Source organism: Tyto alba, unplaced genomic scaffold (genome assembly GCF_018691265.1).
Source record: "Tyto alba isolate M040663 unplaced genomic scaffold, T.alba_DEE_v4.0 Super-Scaffold_27, whole genome shotgun sequence".
Classification (NCBI taxonomy): domain Eukaryota; kingdom Metazoa; phylum Chordata; class Aves; order Strigiformes; family Tytonidae; genus Tyto; species Tyto alba.
In genome coordinates this window covers 29,063,289-29,080,177 of record NW_024881301.1, presented here as the reverse complement: position 1 = coordinate 29,080,177, position 16,889 = coordinate 29,063,289, and the positions used below count along the sequence as shown (strand labels likewise).

General features: G+C 40.0%; 1 protein-coding gene across 4 annotated transcripts in view; it reads left to right on the top strand.

The window, feature by feature from the left end:
• Positions 1 to 3,453: 3,453 nt before the first annotated feature.
• Positions 3,454 to 16,889, top strand: part of RPRD1A (regulation of nuclear pre-mRNA domain containing 1A) — a 44,797-nt gene continuing 31,361 nt past the window's right edge. For all 4 annotated transcript variants that reach the window (XM_042797962.1, XM_042797964.1, XM_042797963.1 and 1 more), the window contains exons 1-4: positions 3,454 to 3,844; positions 15,034 to 15,163; positions 15,855 to 15,961; positions 16,044 to 16,138. In XM_042797962.1, the coding sequence (XP_042653896.1) occupies positions 3,694 to 3,844; positions 15,034 to 15,163; positions 15,855 to 15,961; positions 16,044 to 16,138 (483 nt within the window). In that variant the 5' untranslated portion in view covers positions 3,454 to 3,693. The remainder of the gene's footprint in view (positions 3,845 to 15,033; positions 15,164 to 15,854; positions 15,962 to 16,043; positions 16,139 to 16,889) is intronic.

Below are 16,889 nucleotides of genomic sequence, written 5' to 3'. Positions count from 1 at the left end.
TAAGCTCGACGAACAGCAAAGTAGCCAGGTGGTGTTTATTTTTACCATGGTCTATACGTCTTGGATTTGGCAGGTAGAGTGCTGCTCTGTAGAGCAACAGCAGCCAATTCACACTGAACTACGTGACCACTGGAGTACAGACAACAGCCAGTTTCACCGGGGCTTTGCTCATTTTGCCTCTCTGGGCACTCTGTTAACTAGCGCAAACTGTCACCTTTCCTATTCCTTTGGCTCTATCTGAAAGATGAGAGAGAGAGAGACTCAGCGTAGACAACCTGCCTTATCTATCTTAATGCTGATCTCATTTAAAATTTTTCCTTTTCTTGCCAGTTTCAGAGAAAATATCTAAACCTGTATTATCTTTTGTTACCTTGCCTTTAAAATGCCTAGTGATAAAAAGTCATGCTCCTGTCCTGTGGCAGTTTCATTTTGATCCTGCCTCCAAGAATATCCAGGAGCTAAGCCCAGCTAGATTTGCTGAAGGGCAGTCCAAGAAACAGGGTTCAATGTTCTGGTGATCAGCTGGAGTGGTTCAGGCAGAGAAAGAGCACGTATACAGGTGTCTGGCCTGAAATAGTTCTTTCTGAGAGTGCCCTACGGTAGAGTCAAGATTTTGTGTGCCCCAGCACCTCAGTGGAAGGAAGCCTTCTCTTTGAATTAAGACTAGATAATAGAAATGCTCAGATATTTTTTTTGGGGGGGGGGGGGGGGGGGGGGGGGGACGAGACTAGGGGGAATAAATAAAAAAAGCAAGAATGTAGACTGATGAGTTTTGGGGTTTTTTACCTTTCCCACAATGCACCATAAACACTGATATTTTAGACACAGATCAGCCCTTCTAGTGCTTAAACGCTTCCTGGGATTCCCTCAAAGTAAAAGAACTTAAAACTTTCAATTGTTACTAGGGTTAAATTCCCCTCTTATGAAAGGTTTTATATGGATGTCCTTGGGTGAGGGGAAAAAAGAAACAAAAAAATCTGCGACCAGCACATGAAGTGTAAGGATGCTGCTGTACAGCCTCTTGGTGACTGCGGTCTGAAATGTAATTACATCTTTGAACTACTTAGAGCTTCCCAGTCCCACGTTCTACAAAAACATCAACTGAGTAATTTATTCACAGTCATCCTCTTACACTCGCACAGGGTTCCTTTCTCCAGGAGCGGGAGTATACAGTGCACTACCACTAACCCACGGCGGTCAGACGGAAGGGAAGCAGTGCAGCATTTTGTTCTTAGGAAATCAGAGGAAAGATGTTATTTCGGTTTGAACACAGGAACGGATGGAAGAAAACTTGCCATCTGTTGGCAACTCCGCCCCTGTTGACGCGGGCGAATTCTTTAGAGGCAGGTGAATAATGTATGAATTGTTTCTGAATGAAAGCTGAAGTTTTCAAAGCTCCACAGCAAACGAACCCTCCATTGTGCATACTTCCTGTCTGAGAGTCACTTCACTTTGATTAAGTCTTGTGGTAAATTTCCATTCACTGACTGGATAAGCATGGCTTTTAAAATTAGATTACCGATGTAAACATTTACGATTACAAACTTGAATTGTGCTATAAAGATTTATGGGGAAAGTAAAATCTCAATCTTGCTGTATATTATATATTATACGTAGAAGATAAATCACACGGTGTTTAAATATATTTATTTACAGAACAAATGCATATCTCAGAAGATTTATTCTTGTTTGTAAAATGTTCTGATAATCTGTGATGAAAGATGCAGAGGAAGCAGTAATAAACATTGCTACAGTCATTACTAAAATTCTCTACCAATTTCCTGCTCGTATTCCTTATCTTTTTTGCTTTAGGATCTAAATTTCACTTTGTTGCTACTTTTTAAGCTAGTCTTGTATGTGAGAGAAATGTTTCTTTTTCCATAATTGCCCACAAGTTTCTCCTGATAACATCAGAATATATGCCTCCAGAAAATCGTATTTGAATGTTAGTTACTAGTTTACCATTCATATTTCATTTTCCTAATGCTTGAATTCATGTTAGTTCTGTCTTAATTTTACTTCAGTGGCCAGTTCTACCTAATGCCAGAGCGTCCTCTGCTGTACATAGCAAAAATGGCAATATATTACAGGTTCTTTCATGCATGATGATCAAAATGCAGCAAATTGATAGAAGATACTCTGCAGGAATCCGTGCAGTTTCTCACTGAAATTTCTCTGTCAAAAGCATTTTTGCAAAATCCTTTCTAGTTCCCCCCAAATCATCCATGCTACACGTGATTTTGTAAATAGAATTCGCCTTAAAACCTCCTAACACTCCCACCTCACTGTCACCAATGTTTTATGTGTAAAGGGAAGATTTCACTACGAACCAGTATTAGGAAAATCACCTGAAAACAATCCTTTGGGACATCTTCTCTGAATGCCAGGCATGAAATAGAGAGAAAACTTTGTAAAGTTTTAAAAACACCCTACAGCTTTTTTTTTTTTTTTTTTTTTTTTTTATAACTAGCTTTCTGCTGTTTGGTAAGGACAAACTGGATGTGTGAAGGGTTATTGGAGTACTCCATTTTAAGGGTGGATACTTAACCATTGCCTGGATGTCCTATGAGTAATACGCATATTTTCCTAGTTAATACATATTTTTATAGAAATATTAAAAATACCAAGAAAATTATTAACTGCAGTCATAAGTGTTAGCTACAGAAATAGGATTCAGGATAGAGGTGTAGGAGTTAAGGTGGATAGTTCTCTGAAAATGTCAAATAGTTGGTAATGTTTAAAATAAGAAGTGATGTCAGGTGTTTTTAAGAAGAGCAGCAGGAAGGGTACAGATGCTCATGTTAAGACTAGAAGTGCTACTCATGTTTGTCAGCATAGAGCACCTTTCACATGAGGAGCAATGACTCGGATCCTTCAGCTTGAAAAATGACTGAAGATGATACAATACAAAATCTCAGAAGGAATGCAAAGGTGAGCAGAGAACAGTGTTTATTCCCTATTTCCAGAACAGCAGCAGTAGCAAGGACTCAGTGAAGCTGTAAGAGAACAGGTTTGAAACAACTAAGCGGAACCACTTTTGCAGATGTTGTCATCGAACGGTGGAATTCTGTCACATGATACTGCCAACGCCAGAAACGAAGACACAGCTTTTAAAAATGAGGCCAGACGCACTTGTGGAGCACGCGCCCACCTGCCAACAGCGAAACCCCATGCGCCCTGCGTCACAGCTAGCTCCTTAACCCGCTAGGTGAAAGAAACTGGTGGGCTCGTCTTATCTCGGGGCCTTATTTGCGTCCGATTTATGTTACTTCCCAGGGAAAAACGTTAATGTAGCCGATCTGTTGTAAGAAGGGTCCACAACTCGGGCCCCCACACCAGTCGGGCCCACAGGGCCGCGCCCCGCCCCGGCCCCCCCCCGCGCCCCGCCCCGCCCCGCCCCGCCGCGGGCCTGTGCCGGAAGTGAGGCAAGGAGGAGAAGGGGGGCGTGGCCGGGCGGCGCTCCGGGAGGTTCGGCCGCCGCCATTTTGTTAGCGGAGGGCTGCCGGGGCGCGCGGAAGTGGCGGTCGGCGAGGCGGGAAGGGACGGGGCTCGCTCGGCTCCTCCCCCGCCGGGGCGGAGAGGCGGGGACTGAGCGCGGCCGGGCCGGGCCGGTGGGGGTGGGGGAGGGGGAAGGGCGGGCGGCGGCGGCGGCGGGGCCGAGCCAAGCGCGGCCCGGCCCGTCCCGGCCCGGCGATGTCGGCGTTCTCGGAGGCGGCGCTGGAGCGGAAGCTGTCGGAACTGAGCAACTCGCAGCAGAGCGTGCAGACCCTGAGCCTGTGGCTCATCCACCACCGCAAGCACTCGGCGCTCATCGTCAGCGTGTGGGAACGGGAGCTGCGAAAAGGTGAGGCCGGCGCGGCTGCTGCCGCCCCGCCGCCGGGCCTGCTCCAGCCTTTCCTCGGGCGCCGGGGGGGGGGGGGCACCTCGGGGGCGGCGGTTGGGGGGGGGGGGGGGGGATCGCGGCAGGAGGAGGCCGCCCTCGGGTGCGCGGCTGCTGAGGGGGTGACGGCGGGGCTGGGCCCTCGGCCTGTCGAGCCGGGGAAGAAGGGAGAGAGCGAAGGAGGGCGGGCCGGGCAGCCCGCCCCGGCTCCCGGGGAGAACGGAGCTTCTGCAGCAAGTGTTAAACCCCAGGTCTCAGCTTCTTCGTGGCCATGGGCAGGGAGGTGTTACTCCTCCCTCTTTTTTTTTTTTTCTCCACTCCCCTGGCTCCTGTCTTCTCCCTCCCATTCCCCCTTGTTCCCTCGGTGAGATGCCTCCGAGGAGGCTACTTCTCATGCTTTGCTTCCCTTTTTTTTTTTTTTTTTTGCGGAAGGAGAGAGGAAAGTGGGAAAAGGGAAGGAAGCACGGGGGTTAAGGCTTTTTGTTTTAATACTGGTAGTTACGGCTCTTCCATGACGACCCGTTTCAGGCACTGCCTTTTATCATATTTAACCATGGTTAGCAGTAATACCATTTTAATTTCTTGACACGGTGGCTTTGTCCACTTATGCCAGCAACTATTCTTGTAGGGCAGCTGAGGATGGGAATACTCCTGGGGAAGCGCAATTGAATGTGTCCAAGGTGGTTTTTACTTCCTGTTTTTGCCAGATGGCTAATACCGATGTTAGCGTAATAAAACTGGGTGTTTCTTTAGTTGTATTGACTATTCGATGTTGAGTGGGCCGACTTAGATTCTTATATGACTTTCCTTTCAACAGGAAAGAACTTGCAGATGTAGGCAGTTCAGGGACTGAAAGGTAGAAATGGCTTGAGAAGGTTTATTTGACCTGACTAAAAAAATAACTCGATCTGAAGTTGACTCATTTAAGAAAAAGAAAAATCTCGTGTTAAAACTCTGCCTTGCTCTAGGAAATGTTACTGTCTTCCAATAGCTTCCTTTGGAGCCCCTTTAATATGTGGATCTTTAATGGGAAACGTAGAAGGCTAGGTTTTCAAGTGGAGAGGAAAAATAGCACTCAGCCATTACAGGACTTATGAAAAAGAAACCACTCCTTTAGTTTCATGCAACTAGGAGGAATAGTTGACTTGCAGAAGTCGTGTGTAACGGAATACAAAGAGTGCATGGCTGGATCATATCTACCTCTTGGTTAGGGGACATAACTTCGTAGCAAATGGATTGGACTACCCTTAAAATAAAAATATTGAGTATGAAGTAATACTAAACTTTACAGTATAGTATGGACATACGTTCCTATAAACTCATTAGCTTTTCACATGGCTACTGTGGTTTTGTTTAAAATATACTTTTTGTGTGAAATGTTATCTTTAGAACTTTCAAGCATGAATTAATTTTTGTTTCTGTTGCCTAAGGAAACATACTTGGTGGCATATTTCATCTTATGAAATGAACATTTTCACTATATGTTTGTTGCAAGCTTTTTTTTTTTTTTTTTGTTCCAAGAACAAATGAATGGATCTTCTATCTGAATCTGAAACATCTAATGTTTCTGGGCCTTCTACACAAACAACTTGGATGTTTGGTGTTCTGAATGATATCAGAAAGGTATCTTAAACTCACTGGCACAGAGACAGAATTTTGGTTGCTCATCTTAACATCCACAATACCAGTTCATAATAATCTATAATATTAATGGGCAGTCCTTAACTTTAGTGTCAGCATACTTTTCCTGTTTTGCTGTTTGACTAACTGCAGAAATTAAATGTTTGAAACATGGGCTGCATGTTTGAAGGTGTCATTGAGAGGCAAGGTTAACAATCTTCTGAAGAACTCATGGGAATGCTGTGTTTTTTTCACAGCTTTCACTGTCTGGCTTCTACTTTTAAGCCTGTTTTGAGCTTCGGATGATCAGAGCTGCTATAATTGTTTTTACTTCAGTTTGTTGAAGTTGTCCAGCTTTTGCTGCTTCAAAGTAAGATTTTTCTGGTGATCTCTTTTTGGAAGCCAACCTTCAAGGGTCTGTGGAAATCATGTGATTGTCTACCTCTAGTAGGAGTAGTTTAGTTGCTTTCAAGATCCTGCACCTTGCCTTCTGGGCTTTTAGGCCTAGTGTAAAGTGTTTCTTCTTTCATATGTTCCTCTACCACATCATTTGCAGCTGACATAGTTAATATACACGGGATGTATTTTAATTTTCTATCTCTAATAGTACCTGAGCTTCATAAATGTTAGCTTACATGTGCAGGGTACTAACTTCTTGCTAATTGCAGCACAGAGTTGTAAGACCTAATCCCCAAAGGGTGGATTTAGTGTTTGAAGAAGACAGAATGTGGAAGATGAGAAGGAAAACCAGAATGCTGTGATGAAGTGACTTGCGTAAAACATCAGAAAGCAGAATGCTGGCAGTAAGGCCGTAAATTGAGTTTAAGTCTCCTGACTTGCCCCGCCATCCAAGCTGTAGAAACATGATTTCCCTCCTACGTGAGAGGAAAATGATCTCTATTTGGGGAATATGGACACAAAAATGATTGGCACTGTCTGCTGCTATTGCTAGCCACTAGTGTCCTGGAACTGAAAATTGAACCTTGCCTTGCTATATTTTATCTCCTTTCACTATATCCTTTTTTTATTGTCACTCCCATCCCCAGACCTTCCTTCCAGCCTACTCACTTTCAGGCTCATGGAACATTGTATAACCAACAGAGTTGAACATAGTACTGTGTGATACTACATTTTCTCTGGATGCTTTTGATTTTGGTAAAAGATTCCTTGTGTCAGATCAGCTTGCATGAAGCCTTCTGAAGATGTCTTTAGTTATTCGTGAAAACAAGTGTTAGGATCACAGCTCTTTTGTTCCTCAGTGTTTGGTTCTGATTCTTTTTTAAAATAGTCATTGTCTTTATATCATGTTGCAGTAGGGATGAAGAGGCAGCTTTTCAAGTGTGTATATAATTTAGGCAACATAAAGCTTTAGTCCCTTTCTGTTTTCTTGGAATAACTGGTAGTGTTCAGGTCCCATATTAGGACATCTGCAGATCATCAGTTCCATACACCTTCATCTACAGCTTTTCTGCAGTTGAACTTTCACTGATTCTTGGTGAATTCTTGCACTTAGGTGTAAACTTGGAGAACGGGCAAAACTTGCACGTCTTTGTCATAACTTGGAGCAGTTAGGCTGTATTGGATTTGTCTTGCTGAACTCTAGTGTTGCTAAAGTTGTATCAAGACAGTTGATGTAGCTCTGCTGAAGGAGTATGCATATATACTTTTTCCTTAATACTACCCTAATTTTTATATGTAGTTCTTAAAGCACAGGCATGTAGAATTCATAGGGTCATTCTTAGAAATAATCAAAAATTGGAGGAAAGCTAATATATTGTATTCTAGAATTGACTGTTTTGTGAAAGTACTGGTAACTCTGAATCTTCCACACTCCTGGTAAGAGTCACAACTATTTAAGGAAAGGATGTTGTCTTATACAACCAATAGTTTGATGAAATTGTGGTAAGGAGCTACATATTTTATGCTTCAAGAGACTGAGTGTAGAGACATGCTGTTTAATGGCTGACCTCAAATATGTACTAATGAAAAAGGCATGGATGAACTGTGCCACTAGGTTGGGGCTGTGCAGAGCTGGTGCTCTGCTTGGGGTATTAAGTATTCCTGATTCTACATCTGTGTAAAACCACCCAGGTGTTGCTCAAGGTACTCCATATTTTAGTGTGTGTAGTGGGGTTTTTTCACTATCTATTACTATGATTAATGGAGAATAGATTCTGTAGGTCATTGTTTGTTCATTGATGAGTGAAATGATGAGAAAAGATTAATAGAATGCCTTTAACTTAAATAACAACTATAATGAAATAACGAAGATTTCTCCTGTTTTGATAGGTAAGCAGAGGTCTACAATGACAACAGAACAGTACCTTTTCACTCTGTTGATTAAATATGTCTTTAAATATTTCCAATGGCTTTTTTTTTTTTTCTTCTATCTTTTGCTGCTGATGAAAATCCCGCAAAACCAATTAGTTTTGAAATAAATGAGTTCCCTGATGGAAAGCTGGGGCTGGCACAAAGGAGACTGTGAGGATAGTATCAGTCCTTCAGGCTGCAGCCTCTGTTATCACTGGCTTATGCTGATCATGAGTCTGCATTCTTCTGGATTTCATAGTTGATTTATGGAATAAATAATTTGGTAGGGAGGCTATTTTTTCAGTATTTCATTTATAGTAAATGCCTTACATGGGAATCTCACGCAGTTTGGATTTTTTTTTTCTAGAAAAGTGTGGCTTTTTTCCTTTGGTACTTGTGATATGGCAGGTTCATGATTGCTTAAAAGTACCTTGTATGGATTAACTTTTGTGATAATGTTGCACATAACCTAATTATTTTAGAGACCTTTTGAGTGGGGTTTAGGGACAGTTTTGTAAAGGCTTGAAAAGGGTGCACTGAGGAAAATGATCCTGCTTCATCTAGATTTCAGATGTATGAAATTTAACGCTCAAAGTTAAATAGTTAATAACTACTTAATAGTCATAAGCTTACTCAGTATTTAAGTAGTTTAGTATTAATTAATTAACTGTAATATGAATACATCAGTCATTCCCAAAATGCAATGGGTGGACCCCTTAAAACTATTTTATTTTGTGTATCCATAGAGGGATTGACTTACAGGGTTTTTTTTTATACTAAGTTCTGGCATTACACATAGAATTTTGTTCTGTAAGCCTGCAGCCACTGAGAACACCCTTGAAGAGGCTCTTCTGAAATGGAGGCTGTTGAGACTTAGTTTTTGTTATTTGCAAATCAGGTATGTTCTCTTGCTCCCTGGTTTCAGGATTCTCTGCAACTGCAAGGCTTTGTTTGTTTGTGTATTTTGTTTTGGAATTAAAAATTTCAATTCTGTAATTCAAAACATCAGTCTTCAAGGGTGAATAGGAAAGGCTTGTTCAGTAGGCTTCATGTCATATTTGCTGTGCTGGGTTAAAATGTGTTCTCTGTAAAAGAAAGAAAGAAAAGCTAAATCTTTGAGTTTCATAATATGGGACTTTTTATTTCAAGCTCCAATTAGTTGTCTGTAATATCATCTTCTCCTGTCAACTCATTGTTCTGTTAGCTTCTCCAGGTCCAGCTCTGTCACTTGTTAAGGTTTTTACATTCTAGTGGTATTTTAATAGTTGTCGTGTTGTATCTTTAAACCTAGTTTCAGATTCAGGTATCAGTTTCCTCAGAGCCTGACATGGCATCTCATAGATTAGTCAGCCTCAGAAACTGATGCTGAACACCCCTCTCCACCCTCAGCGCCCCCAGTCACTCAACCTCTTGTTTTGGCTGTTATCTGTCACCCCACCCATGTCATGCTGATCATTTTCTTCACTGCAGAGCTTATCCATGTTAGCAGAGCCATTGTCTGTCATTATTGACAGCTACAGTTGTATAAGTACATCTGGGCTGCTTTTTTTATTTTTAGCACTTGACTCTGCCAGTTTACCTGCTGTTCCAGTTTATTATGCTTGATTTTTTTTTTTTTGGTTTTTGGGTGTTGAAGTCATTCAGTGGTATAAGAAGTCACTATTTTTGTTTATTTATGACTGTCCACAGCTTCTGCTGCTGGGACATAAGCTAGTGTTTGGGTCCTCACTCATAGCTGTTGTCATTGATGGAATACATTTTTCTAAAGCTAGTGGCTGTTGTGGCAGTTGCTTAATGCTGCTGAAATTTGGAAGACGGAGGATCTTAGTAGGCAAATTGAGAAGACCAAGCAACATTGAAATCAGGTTTGAAAGTTGTACTGCATCTGAATTACTCTGATACTCAGTCAGCTGCTTTTGAGCAGAACCACAACCAGAGGTGGTAGAAATATATTTCCCTGCAGATCTGAAGTGGATTTCAGGAAACAAGTTCCTGATTTAAAGCAGTTATTTTCTGTACTATGTAGTATAGTTTTTCTGACAAGAGAAGGAATCTTTCTTTGCTGGTGGTTGTAAGTGTTTGTTTTGTTTTGTTTTGTTTTTTTTCTTAATGGTAGTATAGTGACACTAGGCAATGTGATACACTTGAGAGAATAAACAGTTTTTCTTTTATTCAAAAGAAACAAAAGCATGGCTTACTGATTTCACTGGTCCGTAGGTGTTCTTGAGGAGGCCGATAAGATACTTAAGATGGAGGAGCTCGTGGGTACCTTAGTGCTTATCCACATGAATCTTCTCATCTATGCAAAAAGGTTTGGAGATGAGCCAACAGCAGGCAAAACTTCAGGTGAATGTGAGTTGTCGAGTCAAGTTAGAGAAATGTATTTGCTACATACGATTTGCAAAATGACCTACAGCCGGGAGCAACACATTAGCGATATCAGAATCATTCACTTGAAATGGTTACATTTGGATTGTGTAATCCAGTCTGACTAGTTGACGTTCTAATATTAGTCCTGAAATAATGCAGTGTGTATAAGTCTCTATTCATTTATCTCCATACCACTTGTGTCCCGGTTATCTTACCTGTACCTGCTTCTCATCGTTCCGGTTCTGAATACTTAAGTGCAGTGTCTTTTTCCTATCCTAAAACTGTTGTTGTTGCTATTGATTTGTATCCATCTTAGCGTTGTACCAGCCAGGCGAGGCAACGAAAGGAATTGTTTTGTTTCATGTGTTCAGGTAATTCAAGATACACTAAGTGAAGTGTGCAGCTTCTGCAGAGTAATTATGTTAGAATGGTTTCCTTGGTTTGTGACCAACTTTCTCACATCCCCAGGGTAATTTGATGCTGATGGCCTCTTTTCCAGCAGTGGCTGTGTGCTGTGTACCCTTTGTCTGCTAGCCTCCAAACTCTTAAGTCAAGACACTTGGACCTTCATACCTTGAACACACACTCCCCACTTCAAAAAGGAAACACAACTGTTCTCAAACCTTGGTAAAATTCACCAGGAGAATCAGTTGACTGTGGAATGTTGAATGCTTAGTTTAACTTTTTCATAACAGAAGCTTAGTGAATTTTACTATTAAGTGCTTGTTGTACAACATGCCTTTTATGAATATTATTTTTGAATTGTCCTTTCTGGTGGTAGCCCTTCAAGTGACTTTTTACAGATATACTTTCAGTCACGTTACCAAGGATGCTGCACTTAATCAGCTTGCATGAAGACTCAGGTTAGCTCTCAGTGTGAAGGATCAGTTATGTTGCACTCAAGTTTCAGTGTTGCTTCACTTAAAGATGCTAGATCTTGTAATAAAAAGCTTGGAAGCTTGACAGGGGTTTTCAAAGACGTCTGTAACTTCTCTTGCAAAGGTACGGAGCATGCTATGACACAGGAAGCATCCCAGGGATTTTGGGAGAAGTGCTAATACTCATATACTCTGCTGCACATATATAGACTAATGTAATTCAAAAGCAGTTGAGCTAAATCTTTATTTGAATGCGTATTAGAGAACTTTAGCAAAAAAGAAACTGTTTAGTGCCAGTAACTGTTGAGGGATTTTAACTTGCTGATGCTCATTTTCTCAAAACCTCTTGTTAAATGGTATTTTCATTCAAGGTCAGTTGGCATAGCAGAGCCAACCTGCAGAAAGTTAAAGCCTGATGTGACATTTTTGGATGAATCAGTAGTCTGTACACTTGTAATGGGATGTAAGCGAAATCCCTTCTGCTTGTGTGTTTCTCTGTAGCTTATTCTTGTATGTCTAAGGCAACAAGTATCTCTCGGCTCTAGGGAAGAGATGTAGAGCAGCCAGGAAGTAAAACTGGAGAACACAAATACGAGTGATTATGCTGACTTTGATTGCCAGAGTTAACCTCTGAAAAAAACAGTGAAAGAACATGCTTACTGCCTACCAAAGTAAAATACTAGGATTTCTTGCGCTAAACTGGTGGCTTGCCAGTGTTAGAGTTCTTGAAGTATTATGGACTCAAGCATACGATGTCAGGGCATCTCTATTGGACTGGTAGAGAACAAAGAATACTCAGGCCAGGCTAACAAGTATGTGTTCATAAGAAGTATAGATTGCTGAAAACTAAGACTTGATAATGAGTATGCTAAGTCTCTGCACCATAGGCGCCTGAGGGGCCAATCTCAGTCTCATTGTGTATGCTTTAAGAGGAATCTGCTTGGTATGGGCCTTAACCAGTCAGCACTATTGACCAGATAAAATACTTCAGAATCCAGCGCTTCAGGGAGCTGCTTTGGTGGGTAAATGGTAAATCTAACTGAAACAAGCAGAAGAGTTACGTGAACACTGAACAGAGCTCCTTAAAAGATAACTCAGTCCAACATGGATGCTTTCTTAGCAGTTTTGTGTTTGCAGACTCTTAGGATACCAGAGATACTGTGAGCTAGCTCCTACTAACACAAAACATTCTGGCAGATCCTTTCTTAACCTAAGATACCACCTTTTTTCTTCCATTTTCTTCTGATAGTAAGAGTGCTTTTGCTAATAGCCTTGCCATCCATTGAGGACACTAATTTAAATATTCTAACTGTTCTTTGATCCATTTTGATGTTCTGAGGTATATCAGAGTCCAGGCTTGAAAAGTTACTGTGACTGCTACTGGAGAGATGCTTTAAATTGGTAATTTTGCAGAGCAGATCTATCTGATCTGGAATTTAATTCTGTATTTCAGACTTCAGTGGTTAATTTACAGTCATAGTAGCAGTAGATCACTTCATGTTTTCTCAGCTCGGAACTGTCAACCTCAGTTGCTAAAGGTTACATTGCACTTTAGTCTGGTGTGTAAAGCAGAGTGGTAGTAGGCCAGTATGTAACTCCTGAAGATTTGTGAAGTGAAAGGGAATACTTTTCGAGAGTAGGCATAATTTTTAGCTTTGAAATTTTGCACTGAGCATTCTTACAAAAAGAGAAATTAAATTTTACTTCATGATATTCTTTGTGAACGTAAGGGTAGAATATTAGTTGAATTTCTAACCAAAGCCACAGATATCTTAATATTTTGAGGATTTTTTGTTTACGTACAGCTTTGTTTCAGTTGAATTGTAGTAGAAAGAAGAAAAGGTAATACTAGATGAATTAAGATTGAAAGTGACTTTCTGGGTTTTAGCATGCTTTTTCCAAACATGATACATTGATCTATTTACTGTTGCGAATAGATCAAGTCTAGTCTTTGTGAGAATCAACACTGCCTGACTTCATGGCACCTCACATATCTCCTGTCTTTACCAGCTCAATTGATTTTGTTACTTGTTGGAAACAAAGAAGTTGAGATCTGTCACAAATGGGCTACATCACCGAGGATTAATACATGACTTTTTTTTTTTTCCTGTGAAATGAATGGACAAGGACCTGCATGCAGTTCAGAGGATGTAGTATGGGGTACAGTCTCTTTCATTAGATTTTGAGTCCTAATTCTGGGCTCATTAAGAAATGGGGGGTCGGGGGGCAGGGTCAGCTTTGGTAAATGCTAGTTAAAGTTGATGCGCCCAGGAGACAGATGTGGTTTTTAAGATTCTCTCTTTGAATAATTCAAAGCTCTCTATGTGTCAGAACGATGATTTACCTGGAACATAGGTAGGAGATGTGTTGCTATATCATCAGTCAGTTTTTAATATAGAGATTAAGTAACAAATTTATAAAATCTACATTTTAATTTAGCCAGATTTTGACCCAAATAGATGAATTTCCTGGGTGTTTGCATGAAGTGACTTCACTGTTTGAAGCAGACTTTTGATAGATCCACCTGGTGTCCAGCACTCCCAGACTAATTATTTTTTGCCACTTTTTAGTTGGCCTTGATTTGAAGAGATAGGTCCATTTTTGCTTTTAATTCAGGGTGTTGTTGTTTTGTTGTTTTGTTTTTTTTTTCCCCACTTAATCCAGAACACTCAATTTGTTGGATATGTCTGTTGAAGAGGGTGGGGAAAATTCAGTACTCCAAGGAGAAATTCTTCAGAGGAGTCTTTCTATAGTGCAAAATTTATTCTCAAAAACATTTCCTTAGAATGGAGACATACCAACATTAAACTTTTTGTTTGTATGTGAGTGGTGGTTCTGCACATCTGAGAGGTTGGAGTGCAGATTAACAAAATCAAATCATATTGGGAACTAAGCATGAGTTTTAAGAAATCCTAGATTAGCTTTACCACAGTGTTGCTGTGCTCGAGAGGGCAGAAAAAACTTAAATCTTCTCTTTTAAGAGAAACCTCTTTTAAGTCACAGCAAACATACTGAGACTGTGTGGTAGTAATGGATATTGAAAGTTTTTATGGTGTTAACACAGGGTGAGAAGTGTTACAATAAGAGTTGCAGCTCTGAGAAGCCTGTAGATTAATGAAGATTAGATGAAGTATGATGGTAAATGAAAACACCTAAGTAGGAACACCTAGAAAACATGGAATAGCTTTTTCAAAAGCAACTTGTAAATTGAAAGCTTGTAATCTATTGCATGTTAATGGGAAAGGAGTAGGATGCTTAAGATGCTTGGAGGAGAGATACACCACAGCAACCTGAAAGTGATTTTTGAAAATGTTTTCTTGATATTACAACTGCAGACAGAAGTGTTTTAATGATTAGGGTATGAGAGAGGGAAGTATCACAGTGTTATGGAGAGGCTGACTAGGGATTGACTGTTCAGTTTGCTCAAAGATGAGAATGAGGGGTGGTTATATAAGACTGAGTGAAATTCAAACCGAAAGGAGGAGCTTCACATGAATGATTGTGGATCTGTGAAGCTCCTTGTCAGAGGACTTCATGGGTGTAAGGAATCTATACAGGCTTACAGGGAAGCTGAAGTACTTGGAAGAAATCCATGAAGGCTCCCAAAGAGACAAATTGCATAAGGATCAGGAAAACACATGAAAATAGTTGGGGGCTGAAGGACACTTTGGAATATTTTGGGTTTTTTCTGTTTATTTTTGGAGATGGTGCTAGATGGAACTTGTGTCATACTACGAAAGAGGAAGAATCCAAGTAGAGAGTTACAGCAGAAGGAAGAGAAAAGCCAATGGGTGACAAAAGTCTTTTCACATTTTTAAATACAAAATTGGAGCGAAATGTTGTAAGCAGTAGTGAGACTAAGAAAAAACATTTGATTTGTGGTTTTTTGTTTTGTTTTAGTATAAATATGGATAAATAGGTATTAGTTGGAAGGACTAAAATTTCTAATTATTCTTGTTTATGACTCTTTAATAGCAAAACCAAATAGGAAGCTGACATTCCTGTACTTGGCCAATGATGTCATACAGAACAGCAAAAGGAAAGGACCAGAATTCACGAAAGACTTTGCTCCAGTAATAGTGGAGGCTTTTAAGCATGTTTCAAGGTACAGTAAACTGTCATGTGCAGTGTCCTTCATCATACCTTATTTGAGGGGTATTTAGAGAAGTCCTCAGTTCACCTCTTCTGACCTAGCTAGTCCTTGCATGTTATTTCTGTACTTGAAGTCTTGTTAATTTAATTTATTCAGTGTTCTTTTGATCTTGGATAGTCTTGATGCTTTTGGGTGAAGTTGCATAGTAAATTCATCTGTATTCAGTCCCTTTTGCCTTAGAAAGCTATTAGCTATGCCTTAAATTAAGACTTGCTTTCAGTCTGAGTTTATATACTACAACAGTCTGATATCTTTCATTACTGGTGTTACATGATTTGTTTTCCCCAGCAGCCATTCATCTCTTTGCATGAGGATGTTAGAGTCTTGACACAGAATTATTTTCACATGGTACACAGCTGTTGAAGCAACACAATCCTATTTGCAGTGTTTGTGTAATAGGGTTGCAGACCTACAGACTTATGGGTTGAGCAAGCAAACAGAAAGAGGGAATTTTTTAATGTGCTAAGATACCTTGAACTGGTATTTGCTTTCTTTAAAACATTTTTTGCTATTTTCTGAGATTATTGGACTTCGGATACTTTGATATTTCTAAGGTATGACAAGGTCCTCCTGTGAAAGATAATCATACAGCACTGCTGTACTTCTACCTAGTGCTGATTTTTGCTTTTTTTCCTTGTAACAGTGAGTCTGATGAGAGTTGTAAGAAACACCTTGGCCGAGTGCTCTCTATCTGGGAAGAAAGGTCTGTTTATGAAAATGATGTATTAGAACAACTTAGGCAAGCTTTATGTAAGTATTCTGTGTGTGTATGAAGATTCGGTGTCTTGTTTGAAGTATTATTTCCCTGACTCCTCTGTTTATTTTCATTTAGATGGAGACAGAAAGGTGAGGAAGCGCACATATGAACAGATAAAAGTTGATGAAAATAGCTGTTCACCCCGAAGTTCTCCCACTGACCCTCCACAGGTAAAAGCATGTTTATAAAATTCTCTATTTGCATATACTTTGATAGAGAAATTTTCAGTTACTCTTGGTTTTGAATGATCTCTGGTTTTCTTTTTAATGAGGTACTGTTTCTGATCAAGGATGTCTAGACCTGAAACTTTTCTTCATGGTACTTTAGGCTACAAGTGGAGCTTGCTGGAACTTTAGTCAGTTTTACACAAAAACAGAATGTATGAACTATATATCCAGTTTTGTCCACATCAGGATTTCAGCATTAGTTTCCAGAATGTTTTAGGTTCTCATTTGGCTTCCAGGGTGGTAACAAGTAATGTGTTAAATTAAGATTGTTATCACTTTGTCAATAAAAATATTTCTCAATGTTGCAGTCATGGTGGTTGGGATAAGTTCTTGTCTACCTTTCATTGTTATGGCTTTTATAATTCTTATGTGTTTTTGTTACGGTACTGCCCCATCTCACAAGGCTTTTTGTTATGGCAAGGAATGACTGTACTCCATCACAATTTAGTATGTTTCTCTAACAGACATCTGGCTGTCTGTGAATATCAGCCCCACTTCCAAAAGAAATGCACTAATCTAGTCTGATGCAATAGTAAAGCAAAACTACAAGAAAAATAATTTCAAAAATGTATAGTAAAATGAAAGATACTGTAAAATAATCAGTACTGTCAAAAATAAAAGATTTATAATTAGTCCTATACCAATGATTTAAATGAAAAATCTATTTTAGGAAGGTGACCTTTAAAACTAGAAA